Below are 21,555 nucleotides of genomic sequence, written 5' to 3' on the forward strand. Positions count from 1 at the left end.
GGGAGACATAGAAACATCAATGATGAGAATCATGGATCTGCTACCTCCTGCAAGTCCCACAAAGGGGATCAAGCCTGCAACCCAGGCCTGTGCCCTGACTGGGAATCGAACCGTGACTTCTTGGTTCCTGGGTCCACGCCCAAGCACTGAACATGCCGGCTGGGCCTGTATTATACTTGCAATCATTATTTTAGGATGTGCTCTTTCTACTTTAAAGAGAGTTGGATACAAAACAGCAGCCACATCAGGCGGGCAGCAGACTCATGCATGTAGTTTATGGAATCTCTTGATTGCATCATTCTCTCGCGCTTGGTTTTGTCTCGTGTTGTTTTGCACAGGAACACGCTGCGCAGGCGTGTAGCCAGGGGCTACAGGCCTGACCATGGAGCCCAGGCGTGCAGCAGGAGGTACCGTCCAGGCGTGTGAGGGTGCACTATCCTGTTCACACAAGGATGAAACCACCCAAGGATGCCTCTCCTCAGAGTGAGCCCTCAGCGTTCCGTGCACACGACTGTGCTGCCTGAATGTGACGGCCCTTCAGCACCAAGACAGCCGAGGGGAGGGGAGAGGGACTTTCACATTTACTGGGACAGTAATGATGTAGGGACACCTGCCCTTCTTCCTGTTTAAGGAGACAGAACAGAAGAGCAGAAAGAGGGAGAGAAAACGAACACTTACTGGGCACCTATAGGCCAGGCTGGTGCTGGGACATCGTGTCCAAAACATTATCCCCTTCATTCCCCATTTTACTGAGTTTCCAGAGTGGACCAATTATTTTTAGATGCAAATACATCACCTTGACCACATGCAATGGTTACGCTTCCTGACGCGAGGTCACCACAGAGAACGGCCATCTGCCCGCCACACGCCTCGCCCAGTGCGAGCCTGGTCACTCACACCCAGCACAGGCTCTGGGAGGACCTGGCATCAGCTCGGCAAGGAGAGTCCCCGCTTTCTGGGGGGGAGGGACAGCACAATAGTCTCTCGTTTTGCATCAACCACTAAATCCAAATAATTCTGACAAAGAGGCCAGTTTTAATTTTACTTTCCTTCTACAGCTACAATAAGAACGAACATAAAACGAATGGCCCCAATGGACACTAATGTTACAAATGCCAAACACAACTAACTTCTTACTGAGAAGAACAATATAAAATATAACCCGTGATATGAAATTAAAGGCTGTAAGTCTTGAGTACCTGGTTTTCCAAGAACAATCAATTAGGAAAAGAAAACCCCAAATATTCTAACCATTTTCCCCATATTCCTAAAAAATAAGGTCTTTACATAAATGAAAACAGTGCATACTTCAAACACATACACAATACACACCAAAGAACTATAGTAGAAATCCTTAAATATTTTAAAGATTTAAACACAGAAATAAGAACTCTGCAAACAAAAATAACTCCGGACCCGATCACACTCACACTTGGGCACGAGGTCACGTCACAAACTCAGGGAAGGTCATCCACTCTCAGGTGTGGCACGAGGTCACGTCACAAGCTCAGGGAAGGTCATCCACTCACATGCAGCCCGGGGGTCACGACGACACAAGCACAGGGAATGAACGCTGAGGTCACTTGATGCAAGTAGGATGCTGATCCTCCAATGACATCGACACTGGTTGGGAGCTTTGGGTCGCGTTGTAATAAATAGGTAATAAATATCTGCATGCACGGCGCACGGGAGCGCCTATCTCTCTCCGTTGGAGAGTCTGTCTCCAGAGTCATAGCGTGTGAGCGGCAGCCCCGGGGGCGGGGAGCCGGGGCTCTGCAGCAGGTGCGCCAGCAGCGCCACCTTGCCATCCACGTGCTCCTGCAGGGCGTGCAGCCGCTCGTCCAGGTAGTCCGTCAGCCTCCTCTCCATCAGCTCCAGGTTCTTACACAGAATCTTTTCCAAGTAGGAGCAGGCGGGCGGCTCTCCCATCCTAAAGGGAATTAAAGACCAAACATGACCCTGGCCTCCAAACGGCAACAAAAGCCACTAGACAACCAGCAGCAACACACAGCCTGCTGCCGCCCATGCAGCCCCTCACCCGCTCTGAGTCCGTAGGCAAAGACTTACCCGCCACCAAGGCCGCCTTCGCTGGGCGTGGGGACGTGTCCCGGCCACGCGGCGCTCTGAGCCCCACGGAGCCGGCGCACCTGCCCGCACACGTCCTGCAGGAGGGGCAGCAGCTCGGGGGCAGGGGCCGCGGGGCTGTCGCTCGGCCTCTTTGGTAAGGAAGACGCCGCTGCGAGCTGAAGGTCCCTCCCGGGGAGAGGATGGCTCTGGGGCGCAGTGTCCCACTCTCCGAGGGGTGCGGGGTTCCCTCGCCCGGGGGGCCGTGCGTTCTCCTCCCCGGGAGCTGTCACGTCTTCTGTCCCGCGTCCCGGAGTCAGCCCGGCTCTGGGAGGCACAGGTGCGCAGGTCGGCCTGTCGCAGGTTCCCGAGGGCGCGGAGGCCCACAGGCCCAGCATCCGCCTGGAGGCAGCGCTCCCCAGAACCGCCTGCAGCTGCTCCCCCAGGGGAAGGCAGCGCTGCGGGCACAGGGAACAGGGCTGTGAACAGCAGTGGCCAGAGGAAGTTTGCGGTAATTCAGAATCAGGCCCCAGGCATTCCCCACTGGGTCCCCGACGCAGCCCTGTGCAGGCAGCCTCCATGACTGCCCCCAGCAGCTGAGGGGGCCCGGTTCAAGGCCACCCGCCCAGGCCGCACAGCTGGTGAGTGGGAACCAGGACGCGACCCGATTCCAGTCCAGGCTTGTCATCCCTTGACTGTGGTTTTTCCTCAAGAAAATGCTAAAACAAATACCAGCACAGGGAGTACAACTGCACGGGCAGAGTTAATAGTTCCTTCCTGACTCATGGAAGTAAACGTGGGCTCTCCACCGAGGCTCAGGAAGGTGTAGTGTCCACAGAATTAAGTATCACCTGTCACTGCCCACGTGGTCGCCAACCTGGGGATGTCCCAGCACCCACAGGCACAGAGACGCCCGGCTGGTGACACACTTCCCGCCTCTGCGGTGGGAAATGTGACGCCTGCGACGACTAGACATGTTCCATGACGAACAAGAGCTCCCTCTCAGCTCCGTCTGCCTCAGTGGTTTGTAGGCCAATAGATTATGTTTTGGGTCCTCAACTCAACGGAATATATTTTCTCCCAGCAAAAGGGCCCGTCCCTCAGTCAGTAACATGGATGACAACTATACGCAGGCACTTTGATACAGATCCCACCCCATCATCCCACACCGCTAACGCAAGCACAAAGCCTGCAAGTCTGAACTTCAAGCACAAGAGATAAAAAGTAAACTTTCAAAAACCAGTAACCGCAGGCACCAGCAAAGCAGGGAGCGGCCGGGACCTCACAGCCCAGGCCCTCAGGACTGGCCCGCCCACGTTCACCCCGAAGGTCCTGAACGGCTGCTCACACCACCCACAGAGCAGGAGGCCTGCTCATGGAACATCCGAGTTGACACGCAGTGAGGGGGCCCCGGCTCACACGGCGTTTTCCAGGAGTCGTTCCGGAGGTGCTGTGCTAACACTGAGCACTCCCGGAACCAGCCTGTCCTGCAGGAACCGCTCCGTGACCACAGCCGCCCCCGGGAGGACGTCTTTCATTGGCCTGTTTGCAAGAAGAATCGGGGTCTCCTTTCTTCCCCCGGGGGCTCCCCACACGTCCCCATGTGTAAGGAGTTAGCCCGGCATGGGGAAAGCAGGTGGGGAAGAGGGTGCCGCAGGGGAGGGGGCACTGATTCACTCACTGTCCTTCTGAAAGGCCTGCATCCACGGCAAAGGAGCCACGTTACATTTGGAATTAAACCAACAAACAAACACCCCAAACCTTGACACACGGCCGAGAAACGCACTCTGCCGTCCTAGCCGCATCCTGCTCCTCTGGCTCTGGAGATTTAATTCACACCCTTTCCAGCTGAACTTGACCCCCCATTCACCTGCCTGACGCGCCTTCCTCCTGCGAAGGGGCCTGGAGAAGGGCTGCCCTTCCGCGAGCCTTTCCTCTTCCTCAGCTCCCGCCCTCGCACGGCCCCAGGGCCCCGGGACTGGGGAGGCCCCTGAAGACAGGCTGCAGGGAACTGGCCTGGAGCGGCTACAGGAGCCAAGCAGGGCCTCAGTCCCTGAGCAGCTGCGCATCAACACGAGCGACATGAGGGAGGAAGGGAGGGAGGGAGGGAGGGAGGGAGGGAGTTAGTTCCTGGAGAGCTGTGAACTCTGCTTTTCCAGAGACTAGATCTACACAGCACTATGTTCCATCAGTAAGGAAAGATTGGTCACATCAATAATAAAAGTGCAAAGGAAAGTTTAAATCACTCCATCCTATATAATAAAAGGCCAGCGACCGTACATGCATGACGACCAGAACGACCAATCGACCAGTCGCTATGAGGTGCATTGACCACCTCTCGGTCCCTCCCCCAAGCCCGCAGGCTCCGATCGCTGAATGGCCAACGGGGAACCTCGGGGAACCAGGGTGGGTGGTGGCAGGGCGGGACTGGGGACTGGGGAGCGGGCAGAAGATGGCCCTGATCTCAGGCTAGGCCTAGGGACTCTACCTGTGCATGATTTCGTGCACCGAGCCTCTAGGGTCCTTATAAAAAGCCACCATTTACCCAGTTCACAGGCGCCTGGAAAGAAAGCCCCTCCACGTACCTGCTGCTGGAATCTGACCATACTCATCAGCTGCTGAGCTCCAGGGGACAGCGTGGACCCCATGGCCTCCACCATGGCATGGACCCTCTCGAGGTCCACCCTGGACCCCAGAGCAGGAGAGCTTGTGGGAAACTTTGCTGGGACGGGTCGCACGTGCACCACAACTTTACTGACGAATACACACGGCTTTTCACCAAAGGAGAGCAACTGGCATAAAACAGAAGTTAGGACAGTCACAACATGGAACAACTATCGCTACCTAAGGTCACTTCCTGCTGTGACCTAAGTAACAGTGAAGCAGCCAAGAGTCTAAAAGTTCACTTCGGTTTCGCTAGAATAGTTAGAGTCTAAACACTACTCAGAACCATTTAAATAAAAAATTTTAAACTACACAGTCACATGTAAAAGAACATTTTACATACTTAGATGAGGAATCAAAGATAAACCATAGCAATCTGACGGCTTAACGTACTGCAAGTGGCTGTAATATTATTTAATACAGAGCAGGGCCGGCCAGAGCCCAGGCAGTGTTTGCTGAAATAGTAAATTCTGTCCAATGCTTTATGCTGCCCCATTTCGTCCACACTTTAAACCCTGTGGTCCGGACAACACAGCCGCTCAGTGGGAGGGAACAGGCTTTAGACTCAGGCAGACAGGCGCTCAGCAATGGCTCTGCTACTACCCTCCCGTGGTGTGTGTGTGTGTGTGTGTGTGTGTGTGTGTGTGTGTGCAGTGATGGTTCTGCTACCCTGCGTGTGTGCGTGTGTGTGTGTGTGTGTGCGTGCAGTGATGGCTCTGCTACTACCCTCCCTTGGTGTGTGTGTGTGTGTGTGTGTGTGCAGTGATGGTTCTGCTACCCTGCGTGTGTGCGTGTGTGTGTGTGTGTGTGCGTGCAGTGATGGCTCTCCTACCCTGCGTGTGTGCGTGTGTGCGCAGTGATGTCTCCCCTACCCTGCGTGTATGCGTGTGCGTGTGTGTGCATGTGAGTGTGTGTGTGGGTGCATGCGGGTGCACGCACACCTCAGGGCAGATGCCAAACCTGAGTCAGGAGCGAATCGGTATCATGTGGTTGCTGCGATGAGATCAGTGTTATACATGGTTGCTATGACGACGATCAGTGTTAAAATTTCCAGTATCTACCATTGAGAAAGTGCTCAGAAACATGCATTCCTACTATTTTTATTTTAACTTCAATATACGATGGGCCCAGATGAAGCCCCACACAAACCAAAGATTTCCCCGAATGAAATGCCCTTTGCACTGCACATCCATCCACAGACCAGTTACAGAAACACCCACCTTCCGGGACACCCCCCCCCCAGGGATCACACAGACCACAGCTGAAGACAGATCCCGGATCTAAAACCTCAGCGGCACCAACAACGTCACTGTCATCAGCCATGAAGCCAACACCCCCCTTCACTCCCACACCCACATTCCAGCCTCCACAGGGTCCCTTTCCTGCTCCTTAATCCCTACGACGTTCTCACTATCAGACGGAACCTAGTGTGCACACTGAACCTACTATGTCTGGTCCGCTGTAATATTAACGCGAGGGCTTTGTTCCAATGTATTTTATGATGCTAGCTCCGAAGTGCCTAATACAGTATGTGGCATCAATGGGCACGCAACACTTTTTCAATGAATGCATCACCTTATGTAAACGACTTTAGAAGCCACGAACAGGAATATGCCTCTAAAACATCCTGGAATAGCCAATCCTGTCATGTGTAAGTAACAGCAAACACAGGGTTTCAGGGATGGAAACCACCCAAGGGTTTCTTTCCTTCAGCTCCCAGCACTGCCCACTAGGCTGGGGCTGAGGGGTGGGACATCGGCGACCAGCCCACAGGACAGGCGGGGCCAGGGTTCCAGCTCAGTGCCCCGCCCCCAGGCTGACCATCTCACCCAACTTCACTGGACACTGTTTCATGATGAAGGCCCTGGCCTGGCCCGGTCTCTTTAACTTTCAGGTGCCCTGGTCTGAAACTCCTCTACCTGGGTTTTTTCCTCGGTATTTTGGGCCCAACCCTGCTTGTGGTTTTCTTGGCACCTACGTTTTATATCAAAATAAACCTGATTTTTAACTGAGTTTTCCAAAGCTGAAGAGCACAGCAGCATTAACTGTATTAACACTATACACGACATGGCGTTGCCGTAGGTAACAAACGGTCCAATTTGAAAGGGAGAGCATTGGGAATTACTAAGCCAACATACAATAAATGTGCACAGTACAAAAACACTGCAATTTTCAACTTAGTTCCAATTTAGTAATGACTTACCTTTATTTTACAAGCATGTGCAGCAGACTCCAATTTTAGACATTTTTTGTACAAAATAATCTTTTCATGTTCACTAAAAATAAAAAATAAAAATTGACTCTTTATTTTCACACATTATCACTTTTAAAATTGATAAATTATTTTAAATGTTTAAAATTTATTTCCGAGAGAGGAAGGGAGGGGAGATAGAAACATCAATGATGAGAGAGAATCACTGATCAACTGCCTCCTGATAGCCCTCAACTGGCAACTCCGGCCTGTGCCGTGACCAGGAATCCAACGGTGACCGCCCAGCTTATGGGAGGACCGATGTTCAACCACTGGCCACACCGGCAGGCACGTTATCACCTTTAATGGTCACGTTTGAAAAGAAGGGTTTCCAGGCCAATGCTTGTCCTGAGGTGGTTTTCCCGGTGAGGGGGGAGGGGGGCTGGCTTCCTAGGAAAATGCAGGGAGGACAGACTACACCTGCCACTTAGCAGCTTATGAAAGAATTAAATTTGATAACAAATGTGTCATCTTGTAGCACACGCATATTTTGAAGCTCAATAAACACATCTACTACGTCCAACCTGCACGGAACATAGAACGGTTCCTGTTTTGAGTGACATAAAAGAGAGGTTAGGACATGTTCTGTGTGAAAAATCAGAAAGCATGGCCGCGGGTTAAGTATGCTGGATGGCAGTGCCGGGCTGCCCACTGTTTGGAAAGGGCTTCCTGCAAGAAGATATGTTCAAAGTCCCGGCTGACGACAGATTACCGTTTGGAAAACAGACCCTGTGAGATACACAGAGAAGCAGCCTCTCCCAGGCACTGGCTGGGACCCTGGCCAGCTCAGCTCCGTCCACCAGCTGTCCGTTTCCAGCTGCTAACACACCAGGGCTGACCGGACTGTCCTGGGGTCCTCCCCCAAAGCCTGAACTCCCACGGCTGCTGGTGTTTCTCGCTCCTCCCCCTAGTGCCTGCGGCCAGTGTCAGAGAAGCAGAGCTCCCAGAGCTGGGACACAGAAACCCTCCTCGAGAAGAAGCTGCACACGGGTGGGTCACAAACCTGGTATCCAGCACATTACCAACACTCCTGCCCCTACTGGTGCCACAGTACTCCTCTCCTAAGTACACTTCCATATTTCTTGCTGAACTTAAAATGCCAACAGAAACGACTCCTTCACCTCCACTGGGGTCACAGCGCAGGGAGAGGAAGCAGGGCTTTTCATCTGGGCTCTTCTGGCTCCTTTTCAGAATCACCAGGTCGCGGCTGCAGAGAAAGTGACAAATATCAGTGTCGGCCTCTGCACACACCGCCAACCCACCGATAGGCCCCGGGGCTGGCATTTCATTCCCTTCCGTTTGCCTTTGGGGTCCACACACCTTCCAACAGCCCACAACTGCTCAGCACAGGCTCACAGAGAAATGGCCGCGGCAGCCCGGCCTGTGCCCTGGGCGGGTAGAGCATCAGCGCGGGACTGGAGGGTCGCGGGTCAAGGGCATGGACCTTGGTTGCAGGTTCCCCGGGCCCAGGTCGGTGGGAACAGGAGGCAGCCAACCCGCGTGTTTCTCTGTGTCGCTCCCGCCCCCCGCCCCCCGCCCGCCCCCCATTCTCTCTCTAGCAAAACAAAACACAAAACACGGGGGAAATGTCCCCTGAGGAATGGGTGTTGGGACGTCGGGTCCCCCGCTTCCCCTGATCACGGGCGTCTTGCTCGGCCCCCGGAATGGCCTCCTATTTAATGGGACGCTCAGGGCACCCGCCTGTGCAAAGGGCGGGAGCAGAATGGACAGAGGGCAGAGTCCGTTTCCAAATGGGGAGGGCGACCCCCGGGGGGACACTTCCGGCCTCCTGGGCCCCAGGAGGGTCTGCTCGTTGGGGACAGAGGCGGGTGCGGTTGGATGGGGCCTGCGGGGTTGACCCGCGGACACAGGGAGGGGGCGTCTCCGCGCCGAGTCCAGGCCCCGCGCCCCACCCCACCCCTCGCGGTTCTGGTCCGACTCCCCGCACAGCCCGCCCCCAGCTGTGCTCCCGGACCCCGGGCCCGGACGCTCTCCCCTCTCGGCCCCAAGTCCCCTCACACCTCCCCCCGGAGCGTGGCCGCCGCGGAGCCGCCACCCGTCCCCGCCGGCCCAGCGCACCCCGGGGCAGGCGGCGCCAGCAGCTCATCCCAGTCCGAGTCCTGGGCTCCGCGGACACGGAGGCTCCGGTCCAGGGCCCCGCACGCGGCATCCCAGGAAGAGGCCAGCGTCAGGTGCCTGACCGATCGCTCGTCCTCAGCGTCGGTCTCCATTCGGCCACCGCCAGGCCAGGCCGGCCCGGAACGTCTCTTCCGGAGCTCGGGTTTCCGGCGGTGCGGAGGGGAGGGACTACGCCCTGCAACTTCCGGCTGGTCCAGGTGGGGTCTGAGGCTCCTGCAGGGAGAGAACCTAATTTGTGGAAGCGCATGCGCGTTCGGGTGGAATCGGGGAGGGATTCAAAACTTGCTCGGAGAGTTCCAGGGCGGCGCATGCGCAATGACTGCTCCTCGTCTCCCGGGGGCGCTATGCGCAGGCGCGGGGCGAGGCGCGTGGGAAGCAGGTGAGTTTGTCGAGGTTTCCCGGGAAAAAGACCGCTGGTGGCCGGCCGTGCTGGATCGCAGGGAGGGTTGGTCAATGCGAGTCCATGGAAAGTTCGGGAGGTGGAGCGTGGTCGGGTCGAAGGACTCCTGCAAGCCCCGCGGTGGGCGGGCGTCCCGGGAGGCAGTGCGGGTGGGGTCGGGGGTGTGGGTGGGGGGTGGTGGGCGTGGGGCGCTTTTCCGTCCCTCTCCCTCCTCTGCCTGCGCGGCCTCCCGGGGGAGGGGAGCCAGGCCGAGTCCGGAGCGGAGGCACAGTGATGACCGTGGGGCTCGCCGCCAAGGTTCCCCGGGTCGGGTCTCATGACGCGGAAGAAGGAGCATCGCGACCAGAGGATTGAAATAGGTCCGACTCCCCGGGGGCGCCCCGCAGGGGCTGCGGAAGCCTGTGGTCCAGGGTCCGTGTCGCTGCGAGCCTGCTTCGTGTCTGCCGGTGCGGCCACCGGGGAGGCCTGTGCACCCCGAGCCCTGCCCCATGCTCCGCTCCCGGCTGCTGCAGGCCCGCTGCTCCCCCCGTCTCGCCACATCCACACCCCGGAGTCCTGCCTGGCGGTTCCCGTGGGGAGGCTCAGACCCGAGGGCCTCCCTGCCTGCGCCCCCACCTGCCGGGCCAGCTAAAGCCTCTCCTCCTGGCAGAGGGCGGACGGGCAGCCAGGCGAGCAGAGACCCGTGACCGCAGGCGCAGGAGTCCCCGAGCCAGAGGGGTCACTCCCGGCCCCCCCCCCCCTCCTGCAAGAGCAGCAGGAGCGGGGCCTCGGTCTCCGGTGAGAATTCACACCTGAAGAAGAGATGCAGGAAGGAGGTTTATGTTCATTTCCAAGAGAGGGAAGGGCCAAGGGCAGGGAAGAGGGGGTTAGATATATACTAGAAGCCCAGCCGGAAATGCCCCGCTGCCCCGCCCACCGCTCGGTGCTGCTCACAGCCCTGCCCACCCGCGGGTCTTTGGTCATTTGGGCGTTAGGGCCACAGGCGTTTTATAATACAGAAGATTACTTTTTATTGATTCCAGAGAGGAAGGGAGAGGGAGAAAGAGAGAAACATCAAGGATGAGAGAGAATCATCGGTGGGCTGCCACCTGAACACCCTACACCCGGGATGGAGCCCGCAACCGGCCCTGTGCCCTGACCCCAATCCAGCTGTGACCTCCCCGTTCCTAGGGCAACGCTCAGCCCCTGAGCCCCGCCCCTGGCTGAAGAGGATGCCATCCCTGCCAAACTCAGTTGCCTCCCACATGCTTCTGTGCCCAGCATGGGGGTGTGTAACCTGGAATGCTGGGTGCAGATATCTTCATGGTGTATATTTATTTTAGTGAAATAGTATTTCAGTTAAGGCATAGTTTTAGTTTTTTGTAATTGCAGTATTTCTTCACTTGCTTTACACTAGAGGCCTGGTGCATGAAATTCGTGCACTTGGGGGGTTCTTTCAGCCCTGCCTGCACCCTCTCACAGTCCGGGAGCCCTTGGGGGATGTCCAACTGATGGCCTAGTGGCAGTCAGACATCCTTAGTGCTGCTGCGGAGGTGGGAGAGGCTCCTGCCACCACCCCTGCACTCAGCAGCCCTGAGTCCAGCTTAGGGCTTCTGGCTGAGCAGCGCTCCCCCTGTGGGAGCGCACTGACCACCAGGGAGCAGCTTCTGCATTGAGCGTCTGCCCCCTGGTGGTCAGTGCGCATCATAGCAACCAGCCATTCCACTGTTCGGTCAATTTGTATATTCGCCTTGTATTATATAGGATGATTTCTAATGTACTTTAAGATAAATATGAAATTATGAAAAAATCTCTTGTTGACATCTTTTATTTTTGTTTTATTGAATTTATTGGGGGGAGTTGGTTAATAAAATTGTATAGGTTTCAGACCTATAGTACATCATCTGTAAATTATATAGTGTATTCACCACCCAAAGTTGACAAAAATTAATATCCATTCAAGATAAGATACCTTAGCAAACTAGGAATAGAGGGGAACTTTTTAAACAAAAAGAAGTCAGCATATAACTTATGCTTTATACAAAAACTAAAGGAACATGAAGTATAGACCTAAATGTAAAACATGAAACTATAAGACATAGAGAAGAAAATAGGGAATTTGTGTGACCTTGGGTTTGGCAATGACATTTTTGATATAACACCAAAAAGATAATCCATGAGAGAAAAATGTGGTAACTTGGAACTTAACCGAATTAAAACCTTTTGCTTCATGGAAGATACTCATAAGCGAGTGAAAACACATAGGGTGGAGCAAGAGGGCAGATTAGGAAGCCGAGGGCGCTTCCCCAGTGACGGGGCACGGGGGTGGGGTGGTGTATTCAGCACCGAGGGAAACCCTGGTAACCAAGAATACTCTTGCCGGGGTTTCCGCACCTACAAGCGTCCAGGAAATCTGCAAAAGGGCTGTGCATAAATGAATGAAGAGGCCAGAGAAGAACTATGAATTTGGAAGGCATTTTGGGGTGCTAGATGGAAACTTAGTTCTAGTGACTAAGCTCCCCGAATCTCTGGACCCCTAGCTTTTTATTAACACAGTTTGCCCCACAGCAAAGCAGATACACATATCCAAGGTAAGGTTTGGAAAACAGTAAAAGATGATCAGGTTGGGGGAACTGCCTTCGCTGTTCCAGCAGCAGGTAATATACAGATCTTCAGTCCTGCTGGCGCCCCAAGGTTCATCAACCTTTCGATGAACTTCTTGCATAATTATGACCCGCCGGAATTAGCCTCCAGCATACTCTGTCCAGCAAATACGAAGGAGAGAGGGACTTTCACACAACAGGGGAGAGTTCATCACTGCTGGACCTGCTTGATAAGAAATGCTCCAGAATTACCCAAGTGGAAAGGAGAGCACGCTAACCAGCAAGACAAAAGCATGTGGAACGGTAACACTCGCTCCTAAAGGTAAATCGACGGACAAGCACAGAGCCCGATAATGATGGTGGATAAATCTCATTCTAGTAGAAAACGTTCAATGACAAAAGTAACTATAAAGCATAATGGGTACACATAGAAAAAGGACAGCAAAAACTTTGTGGGGGAGTAAAAGTGTGTTTTTGTATATAATCATAGTTGTCTTCGGCTTAAAATAGACGTATGTTTTATGTAAACCTGATAATCCTTTTACTGTTTACCTAACTTTACCTTTGATACGCCTGTATGCATTCCTGAAGGGCAAGTGTGTATTCAAGTGCATAAAAGCAGACGGGAGCCAGAAGTCGGAGAGCTTCTCCACTAGAGGGAAGTTTCCACCTGGCCCCCCCGTGCCTTCTAAATTCATACTTTTTTTAAAAAAAAATATATTTTATTGATTTTTTTACAGAGAGGAAGGGAGAGGGATAGAGAGTTAGAAACATCGATGAGAGAGAAACATCGATCAGCTGCCTCCTGCACATCTCCCACTGGGGATGTGCCCGCAACCCAGGTACACGCCCTTGACCGAATCGAACCTGGGACCCTTCAGTCAGCAGGCCGATGCTCTATCCACTGAGCCAAACCGGTCAGGGCTAAATTCATACTTCTTGTCTAGTGTTTTCATTTGTGTGCGGCCCCTTCTTCAGATCCTGAACCCCAGCTGTAGATGGATGTGGCATAAAGCACCCCTCCTGGCTTGGCCTCCACCTGCCCACGCTTCACCCAGGGGCCCTCGAGGTTCCGGGTGGGAAGAGTGGAGTGTGGTTCGGGCCCTCCTCTGACCTGCCACAGCCCCGCCCTTTGCCCTCTTCTCTGGCTGCGGCACAAAGGGCCAGGGATTGGGTGGCTTGGTCTTCTGCTCACACTGACGAGGTCCCTCCAGATGCCCCCGAGGACACATTTCCCAGGTGGTTTAGAGGGGAAAACCACAAGGGCCGACAAACCTGAACTCAGTCTCCCTCACTCAAACCTGCTCTAGTGCTGTGGCCTCCAGGGAAATGTCAACGCCAGCCATGTGTGGATTTACTAGAGGCCCGGTGCGTGAAAATTCATGCACTGGAGGGGCATCCCTCAGCCCGGCCTGCCCCCTCTCACAGTCTGGGAGCCTTCAGGGGCGGGAGGCGACCCTGCGATCAGGGGAAGGCGACGCCCCATCACACCTCTGCTGCTGCCACTGCCAGCAGTGCAAGCCTCAGCTGGCCCTGGTTACCTGTGCCTCGGGAGGCCCTGGGCGGCTGGGGTGCTGAGGGGACTGGGTGCTGCCACCTTTGAGGGCGTGGCAGTCAATTAGCATATTCCCTCCATATTGGCTGTGGGCGCTGCCTTCTTTGCGACAGCGTGGGGGTCAATTAGCATATCCCCTCCTTATTAGATAGGATGTGAGGAAACGGCAGCGCGTGACTGGTCCATTGTTAGCGACTCCAGAGGAGGGAGCTCCCCTGGGCCTCATTCACAGCAGTACAGGCCGCACCCCACCGAGGTCCTGCCCGGGGCTCGCCGCGCCTCGTGCGTAGTGGGCACCGAGGATTTACCTACAGAATCACATTCATGTTCTTGCTTGTCAGCCCACAGCCCGGGCACATGCCCTGACTGGGAATCGAACCGTGACCTCCTGGTTCATAGGTTGACACTCAACCACTGAGCCACACCAGCCGGGCTGACGCCACTGTTTTCGTTGACATCTCCTCTGCTTTTCATGGCCTCGCTCAGGGTTTGGCCAGACCAGCAGGGAATAACCTCTGAAATTAAAATAATCCCCTCATTTAATTAAACCAGCTTTGCTGAGTGTGGGGTCCTTGAGATCATAGAAACCTGCTTTAGAACAGGTATCTTCTTCAAATTGCATTCTGAAATCTGTTTGTCTTAACCATAAAGTAGTCCTCTGAAGCAGGAACCTATCTGGAATCCTGGCAAGTGGCTCTAATTATGTATGATTTCGTTGTGTGGCTCAAACACAAAGCCCGACCAGCCTTCCTCCCTGAACGTTTAGCTACTAGTCTCTCCACATTTCTGTCCTTGTATTTCATTATGAACGTCAATTTGCTTTTGGTCAACAGTCAAACCTTAAAAGGGTCTCCGAGGGACCCGGAGCCCGAGAAGGGGCGATGGAATGACCTACGATGATCAGGTCGCCAGGGGTGCTCCCGCGCTCCTGAGCGCAGCGGAATTCAGAACTGCGGGGCGAGGCTGCCGTCCAGTGTTGATGTCACACAGCTTGGCCCAATGAGCACAGACGCCAAGCTGGCCAGTGGCTGTCCATTCTGCTGCTCCGGAGGGGCCGCGAGCTCTCCAAACGGACACCTTAGCCGCTCCCCCGAGGACAGAATTTCCTTTCTCGAGCGGAAGGCGTGAGGAATTCCTGATAAGATGTGCTGCTCCCGGAAGTTTGTTTTAATTGTGTGTTTTCTTTCCTGCTGGCTTCCATCCTGCAGTGGCGACCTGGACAGTACGTATCCGCGGGGGTGGCTGTTCTCTCCGCTCACCTGTGCCTGGTTTCAGGGAGTCCGAGGCTCATTCCAGACAAAGTGGCTTCCCGGGAGGGACAAGGGGAAACCTCTCTCCTAAAACACGGATCACAGAAGGGACTGTGCGTTCTCCGTCTCGTCCAGCGTCACAGTTTGAAGAAGTTACTCTCCGAGTCCTTCCCACAGGAGATGTTTAGGTCTCGTGTGCAGTGGGGGCTCGTCGCTCTGACAGGGGCCACGCTGTAGGGGCGCAGGTGTGGGGTGAGGCCACCTGCAGGCAGTTCCTCAGCTTCGGCTCCCGCTGCGAGAGGCCGGGGAAGGCCTTCCCGCCCGCCCTCCGTCCTTCCTTTTCTCGGGTGTTGCACTTAATTCGTCGCATTAATAATGCGCCCTCAGCTCCGTCTCTTGGCCCAGCAGCCTCCTAGGCCTCCCCGGGCCAGGCACCCTGTTTTCCCCGCAGAAGGCTCTGTGGTTTGGGGGTTCATTCTTCTTCCAGGCAGGAGCACATCGAGGCTGCTGCCGGCTGGGTGGGGAGGGGGCCCTGTTCACTGCCACCTGCACGTCTCCTCCAGGCAAAACGTCTGAAGTCCTCTCCATAGCCATGATCAGCATTGGCGCCGGCATCCTGGTGGCCCTGCTCGCGCTGATAGGTGTCATCAGCTGTCTTTACTACAAAGTGGCCAAGGCATTGAAGTAAGTGACGTGGTAAGAGTGGCCACCCCCCTCGCACGGGCCCCTAGGCTGAGCTGGAGCAGGGCATGCCCTGCCCTGGGCCGCCCCCCGGGGTCAGGAACAGGGCAGCTGGGAAAAGGCAGAGGCAGGTGAGCCCGCGGGCCGGGCTCTGAGCTCACAGTGAGGTTCCCAGCGGGCGGGCGGCTCTGGGTCAGCGCTGTCCGCTGCCCGGGCCTCGGGGAGCTGCCCCTCCACGGGGACTCACACCCTGGCCAGCCCTGCCCGTGTCCCGGGCTCTGCAGACAGGACCGCGGGGCAGGCGCGTGGGAGCCTCTGCCTTGGTTCGCCCAGAGGCAGGCTCGGTCGGTCTCCCCAGCCCGAGCTCAGAGCTCCCGGGTTCCCTCCTCCATCGCCCATGGCCTTGGGGACAGGGAGGTGCATGTAGGCATGGGGAGCCGAGCTGGTGAAGATCCGGGGACACCAGAGGAGGAGGGGAGCTCAGGCAGGTCATTCAGTTGGGGGGAGAGGACCCTTCAAATGTGGGAGGTTCGCTGGCAGAAGCCGTGGAGCTCCTGTTCTAGGGAGGGAGGCTGTGCACTAGGTCAGTCCAGAACCCGGGACAGCTGACGGGCGCCTTCCCTGACCTGGGCTCCGCAGTTGGGGCCTCAGCCGCTGGGGAGCCGCACTGACAGCCCCTCTCCCTTCGTGCTGGGTCTGGCCTGGCATCTCTGGCATCTTGGAGAGCACGTGACCCAGGAGCCTGGGCCAGGGCAGAGCTTTCCTCTCAGGCTGGGCCGCCCCAGACCCCCGGCACCCTGACCGCGGGCACAGGCGGGCTGAGAGGGGGTTCTAATCCCTCCTGTGTGTCTCTTTTCTTAAGAGTTTCAAAACCACCTTTTTGTTTGGCCTTAAAAAATCATCCATCCGTGGTCACCCAGGACAAGATCACCGCGGCCCCGTCCATCACCACCGGCTACTACCCCAACCTCCAGTTCTGCGAGGAGTGCCCCTTGTTCACCGACTTCGACTGCCTGCCGCCATGCTTCTGCGATGTGAACGAGGGCCTCTGACTCAGGTGGGCACGGATCCTTCAGGAGCCATCTTTCCTTCTTAGTAGCATGTTTTATTATTCAAGTCAAGTTTTGTAGTGTGTATATTATGTACTGTGTAACGTATTTATGTGCTTTTGAATAAATGCAGTATTGAAACAACCCTCTCTGCCTCAGGGGTGTTTGTTGATGTTAGGTTACAAATGTTCTTAAATTTGTGTATTACCCACTTTGCAACCTGGCAACTAGCTTGTAATAATATCATATTGCCATGTAAGGAGAGTGAGAGTAGAATGGATGGATGGACGAATGGATGGGTGGACAGGTGGGTGGGTGGGTGGATGGGTGGATGGGTGGATGGGTAGATGGGTAGATGGATGGATGGGTGGATGGATGGGTGGATGAATGGACGGATGAATGACTGGATGAATGACTGGATGGATGGATGGATGGATGGATGGGAGGATGGATGGATGGATGGGTGGGTGGATGGATGGATGGGTGGATGGATAGATGGATGGACAGATGGATGAACGAATAGAAGAGGGCTGCCCTACACTCCTCTTAAGCAGGACTTCCTGATGTCACAGGTGCTAGACCTCCCACTACAGCCCCAGTCTCACCTTGGAGACCGGGATTCCTCTCTCTCATCTGCCAAACGCAGTGCCAGGGACTTGAATTCACCTGCTTCAGGCTCTCGGGACATGGCCAGCTAGAGATTCGTGGACGCTGAACCTGTACTTTCTGCTTCCTCCCCGTCCTGTGTCACCCCCTCCCCTCCCTCACGGTCAGCACCCTGGCAGCATCCAAGTGACCCAGCTGGACCCTGAGTCGGCCCAGATGCCATCCCCCACCCAACTTGATTCTTTGGACCCTGACAGGCTTTAGTGTTTAGAGAAGGGCAGTGAAGGCTTTAGGGTCAATGATGTTACCCCCTCCATGATCTGGACATGTCACAGGGCATAGGCCCAATTCCCAGTCATGGCCAGGAGGAGGTCCCCAGTGCCCACTGTGTGCCAGGGCCGGGGGTGCCTGTGAAGAGCGTTCGCTGGTGCCATCCCCAGGGCCTCTGGACTCGGTGGAGGAGAGCACACACTCACTGTGGGGATGGCTGACACATGGCCACAGCTGCTGTGCTCACACCGCTCCCCCGATGCTGAATAGTTTCAGACAACGATCAAGTGCTCGAGAGCGAAGAGTCAGAAAACGCAAGGATCTGATTTACCAAACGCATCGCTTTACTGAAGAAGAGTACACGCGGCTGCTAGTCCCTCACAGGTTGGGGGAGACCGGAGAAATCACTCCACGCCCTGGCTCCCCTCAGTTCCTCTGGATTTCCAGGGGCCCCAGCACCCGGAGACGCCCCGCCTGCTCCCCCGTGCCCCTCCGGCTCCGGCCCCGCCCAGCACAGCCCTGGGAGCAGCGGGAGGAGGGGTCGCCCGCTTTGCACACGGCGACCTCGCACCGCAGGTAGACCACCTCGTAGCCTGGGAGGAAGCTGAAGGCATTGAACTTGAACTGGGCCGTGTTCCCCTGGTGAGAGGGGAGGCTGACGTAGGTGTCATCTGCGACGCACCTGGGGGAAGGGCCCACACCGGGAGGTTAACGGAGAGCACAGGTGAGTCACTCCGGAGAGCACAGGTGAGTCACTCCGGCTCCGCAATCAGGCTGGGACCCAGACCTCCGCGTTCTAAATGGGGGTCTTCCCACCACCCCTTTCTCTGTTTTATGAAAAAAATGTTTACAGCCCGGCCGGAGTGGCTCAGTGATTGAGCATCGACCTATGAACCAGGAGGTCCCGGTGCGATTCCCAGTCAGGGCACAGGCCCAGGTTTCGGGCTCCATCCCAGTGGGGGGTGTGTAGGAGGCAGCTGACCAATGATTCTCTCTCATCATGGATGTCTCTCTCTCTCTCTCCCTCTCCCTTCCTCTCTGAAATCAATAAAAATACGTTTTTAAAAAGGGTCTATCATTTCAAACCATCGCGTGCTTGTGCTGCCATCATTGCCCAGGGGGTTGTTTCTGACCCAAAGGCCCCCTCCCCAGGAGCCACGGGAATGCAGCCGCCCAGCCCAGCGGCCCCTCTCCTCACCCTTGCCGGATCAAGTCGTACTTGACAGTTGCAAAATCATGGGGGTCTGGAGAAGCCACACAGGTGTCCACAGAGACCCTCAGGCTGGGGTCGGGGCTGTGGAGTGTCGCCTGCAGGAACACCTCCTCCCTCTGGCCAGCGTCCTTGGGCCCCGTGCTCCCCACAGGCAGGGCCACAGGCAGCTGGAGGAACGCCAGGGACACCTGGTAGGCAGCGCCCCGCCTCGGCTCGTCAGCCCCAGGAACAATCTCAACTGCCGACGGGCTGTCCACGGAGCAGGTGAACTTCAGCTGGGGCACCCGGTGCCGCACGGTGAGGTGGCCGGGGGCGCCCCACGGCCGGCCGCGGATGGAGTTGGAGTAGCTGAGGGAGCCGCGGCTTTCCTGGGAGGGCGGAGGAGAAGGAGGAGGCCCAGCCTGGGCATCTCGCTGGGAACACGTCACGTTAAGCGCATGAGAAAATGGCGCTGGGATTATACTCTCGGTGCCTTTGGTGGTCTTGACTCCTCCATGTCAGTGACAGTGTTTGTGACATAAGCAGGTGGTTAAGGACAATGAAGTAAACATAGCCATTTCATTGTACATAAATGTCCAAGGTATTTACTGTCTAGAATGGAAAACAGAGCCAGCACACAGCACACAGACAGACAGACAGACAGACAGGTCTTCAGGCCTCCCCCAGCCCAGCACCATGGCTTGCATGTGGCAGGTGTGCACTAATCTATATACGTAAAAGCCTAAGTGACTGTTACGATGGAATGGCCGGAACAACTGATACACCGGCCGGTCGCTATGATGTGCACTGACCACCAGGGGGCAGATGCTCAATGCAGGAGCTGTCCCCTGGTGGTCAGTGTGCTCCCACAGCCAACCTCCCATGGCCCCCCCCCCCCCGCCAGTTGGCCCCAATTGTCCCCGATTGGGACTGGGTGAGACAACAATCACCAGCCAGGCTGAGGGACCCCAACCATGCACGAATTCGTGCATCTGGCCTCTAGTACTGAATAAAGAAGGATGTTGTAAAAAATACTTTGGAGCTAAAGGAATAGCTCCCATCCACTCACCCCTTATCCACCCATGCACCCACCCACCCATCCACCCATCCATCCACCCCCCATCCATCCACTCCTCCACCCACCCATTCACCCCCCCAATCATCCATCCACCCCATCCATCCATCCACCCATTCACCCCCCCAATCATCCATCCACCCACCCACCCACGCACCCATCCACCCACCCATTCATCATCCACCCCCCATCCATCCATCTACACCCCATCCATCCACCCCCATCCATCCATCCCCATCCATCCATCTACCGCCCCCCCCCCATCCATCTACACCCCATCCATCCACATGCCATCCATCCACTCCTCCATCCACCCACCCACCCACCCACCCACCCACCAGCACTCGGCACCTGTTACTGTCGATTCCAAATTCAGTCTGGACTCCACAGTCCCCATTGGAAGGGAAGTCTCAGGTAAGTTGGGGAGCCATGGCCGGTCTCACGGAACTCAGGAATAAAGCCACCGCTCGTGCCTTCCCTGTCCCCACCAGGCGTGTAATAGGCGCTGACTTTTCCCAGCACAGAGGGCCCCGCCGGGCATCTCACCTGTCGGGCGGTGCCGCAGTGGCCGTAGGGGACGCTGAAGATGAGGAAGCGCCCCGCGACGTGAGGGCGACACAGCTCGTCGTTCAGGTGGACGTCCCAGGAGGAGTAGCCCAGCCTCCGCAGGTAGCCGCGGTCCACCGTGACCCGGAAAAGGTGAGGCAAGCAGGACAGCTGGGCTGCGGGCGGGGGCGGCAGGAGCTCACACAGGGAGCCCCGTCCCGGGGCCAGAGGCCAGGGCTGTGGGCAGAGCACCCACGTGCCCTCCGCTGGCTCAGCTCTCAGCACCCCCCGCTTTTGACTTGACTTTCCCGGACTTCATCGCCCCCTTTCCCAAAGTCACACCATGGGGAACCCAGCCCACAGCATGCGGCCCGCGGGGAGTCGGGGCCTCTGAGGAGCTAAAGCTAAAGGACAGCTCATTCCCCAGGACACACGTGGCCTGAGCATCTGCGGCCGGAGAAAGAGCAGCAGCCGGGCGGGCAGGTGCCAAGGGGCTTCCTCCCCGGCCTCCCGACGCCCAGGGAGTGGAGGGACACGCGAGGCCGCAGTGAGACCCGGAGGCTGCCCCCCCCCCCTGCAGCCTCGGACCCCTTTGGGGGGAAGTTACCTACCGTGGTCCCTGGGCGCAGCCGGGCGGGCTCCACCTGCGGAGGGAGAAGGAGGGGCAGGTCAGGCGAGGCTGCGGCAGCGTGTGTGAGAGCGGGAAACGGGGGTGAGAGCGGGAACGGGGGTGAGAGCGGGGAACGGGGGTGAGAGCGGGAACGGGGGTGAGAGCGGGGAACGGGGGTGAGAGCGGGAATGGGGGTGAGAGCGGGGAACGGGGGGGTGAGAGCGGGGAACGGGGGTGAGAGCGGGGAACGGGGGGTGAGAGCGGGAACGGGGGGTGAGAGCGGGAACGGGGGTGAGAGCGGGGAACAGGGGGTGAGAGCGGGGAACGGGGGTGAGAGCGGGAACGGGGGTGAGAGCGGGAACGGGGGTGAGAGCGGGGAACGGGGGGGTGAGAGCGGGGAACGGGGGTGAGAGCGGGGAACGGGGGTGAGAGCGGGGAACGGGCGCTGGACTAGCCGCTAGGGCCGGGTCCAAGGTCATGAGAGCGCTCGGGGCGCTGCCCAGGAAGGGGAGCCGAGGGGAGGGTGCCCGCTGCGTGGAGCGCTGTTGAGGACACGGTGCCCTCGACACGAGGGTTTGCTGGAGCGAGAGAATGGCAAACGCGGGCTTTGCCGCTGAGAAA

General features: G+C 56.7%; 3 protein-coding genes across 5 annotated transcripts; 1 reads left to right on the forward strand and 2 right to left on the reverse strand.

The window, feature by feature from the left end:
• Nucleotides 1-1,028: 1,028 nt before the first annotated feature.
• LOC132214480 (ATPase PAAT-like) lies at nucleotides 1,029-9,317 on the reverse strand. Of its 3 annotated transcripts, none has more exons than XM_059661815.1 (6): nucleotides 9,059-9,317; nucleotides 7,983-8,186; nucleotides 6,932-7,004; nucleotides 4,650-4,856; nucleotides 2,068-2,522; nucleotides 1,029-1,930 (listed from the first exon to the last, which is right to left on the reverse strand). In XM_059661815.1, the coding sequence occupies exons 1-6, from the start codon at nucleotides 9,208-9,210 to the stop codon at nucleotides 1,696-1,698; spliced, it is 1,326 nt and encodes a 441-aa protein (XP_059517798.1). In that variant the 5' UTR covers nucleotides 9,211-9,317; the 3' UTR covers nucleotides 1,029-1,695. The 3 variants fall into 3 exon arrangements, with proteins under 3 accessions (XP_059517798.1, XP_059517797.1, XP_059517799.1); XM_059661814.1 differs by having other exon boundaries at nucleotides 2,068-2,543; nucleotides 9,001-9,302; XM_059661816.1 differs by lacking the exon at nucleotides 9,059-9,317 and adding an exon at nucleotides 8,300-8,506 and having other exon boundaries at nucleotides 2,068-2,543.
• Nucleotides 9,318-14,004: 4,687 nt separating this feature from the next.
• LOC132214591 (protein FAM24B-like) lies at nucleotides 14,005-16,779 on the forward strand. Its single transcript, XM_059661943.1, has 3 exons — nucleotides 14,005-14,877; nucleotides 15,469-15,589; nucleotides 16,449-16,779. Exons 1-3 carry the CDS (start codon nucleotides 14,799-14,801, stop codon nucleotides 16,636-16,638), a joined length of 390 nt encoding a protein of 129 aa, XP_059517926.1. The 5' UTR covers nucleotides 14,005-14,798; the 3' UTR covers nucleotides 16,639-16,779.
• A 1,075-nt stretch (nucleotides 16,780-17,854) lies between these two features.
• Nucleotides 17,855-21,413, reverse strand: LOC132214680 (CUB and zona pellucida-like domain-containing protein 1). The gene is made up of 5 exons (XM_059661996.1): nucleotides 21,390-21,413; nucleotides 20,936-20,968; nucleotides 20,325-20,561; nucleotides 18,710-19,092; nucleotides 17,855-18,193 (listed from the first exon to the last, which is right to left on the reverse strand). Exons 1-5 carry the CDS (start codon nucleotides 21,411-21,413, stop codon nucleotides 17,938-17,940), a joined length of 933 nt encoding a protein of 310 aa, XP_059517979.1. The 3' UTR covers nucleotides 17,855-17,937.
• Nucleotides 21,414-21,555: the final 142 nt, after the last annotated feature.

This window comes from Myotis daubentonii, chromosome 13 (assembly GCF_963259705.1).
Source record: "Myotis daubentonii chromosome 13, mMyoDau2.1, whole genome shotgun sequence".
NCBI classification, from domain to species: Eukaryota; Metazoa; Chordata; class Mammalia; order Chiroptera; family Vespertilionidae; genus Myotis; species Myotis daubentonii.

Bases quoted from the DNA above. Each gene is read 5' to 3' on its own strand.
- LOC132214591 (XM_059661943.1), top strand. From the start codon at position 14,799: ATGTGCTGCTCCCGGAAGTTTGTTTTAATTGTGTGTTTTCTTTCCTGC. The intron at 14,878-15,468 runs GTACGTATCCGC...CGTCTCCTCCAG, and splicing joins CTGCAGTGGCGACCTGGACA to GCAAAACGTCTGAAGTCCTC. The intron at 15,590-16,448 runs GTAAGTGACGTG...TCTTTTCTTAAG, and splicing joins AAAGTGGCCAAGGCATTGAA to AGTTTCAAAACCACCTTTTT.
- LOC132214480 (XM_059661814.1), bottom strand. From the start codon at position 9,149: ATGCCGCGTGCGGGGCCCTGGACCGGAGCCTCCGTGTCCGCGGAGCCC. The intron at 8,187-9,000 runs GTGTGAGGGGAC...CTTTCTCTGCAG, and splicing joins CGGCCACGCTCCGGGGGGAG to CCGCGACCTGGTGATTCTGA. The intron at 1,931-2,067 runs GTAAGTCTTTGC...AATTCCCTTTAG, and splicing joins GAAGGCGGCCTTGGTGGCGG to GATGGGAGAGCCGCCCGCCT.
- LOC132214680 (XM_059661996.1), bottom strand. From the start codon at position 21,413: ATGACCTTGGACCCGGCCCTAGCG. The intron at 20,562-20,935 runs GTAGGTAACTTC...CTCTGCCCACAG, and splicing joins GGCTGCGCCCAGGGACCACG to CCCTGGCCTCTGGCCCCGGG. The intron at 18,194-18,709 runs GTGAGGAGAGGG...CCCTTCCCCCAG, and splicing joins TACGACTTGATCCGGCAAGG to GTGCGTCGCAGATGACACCT.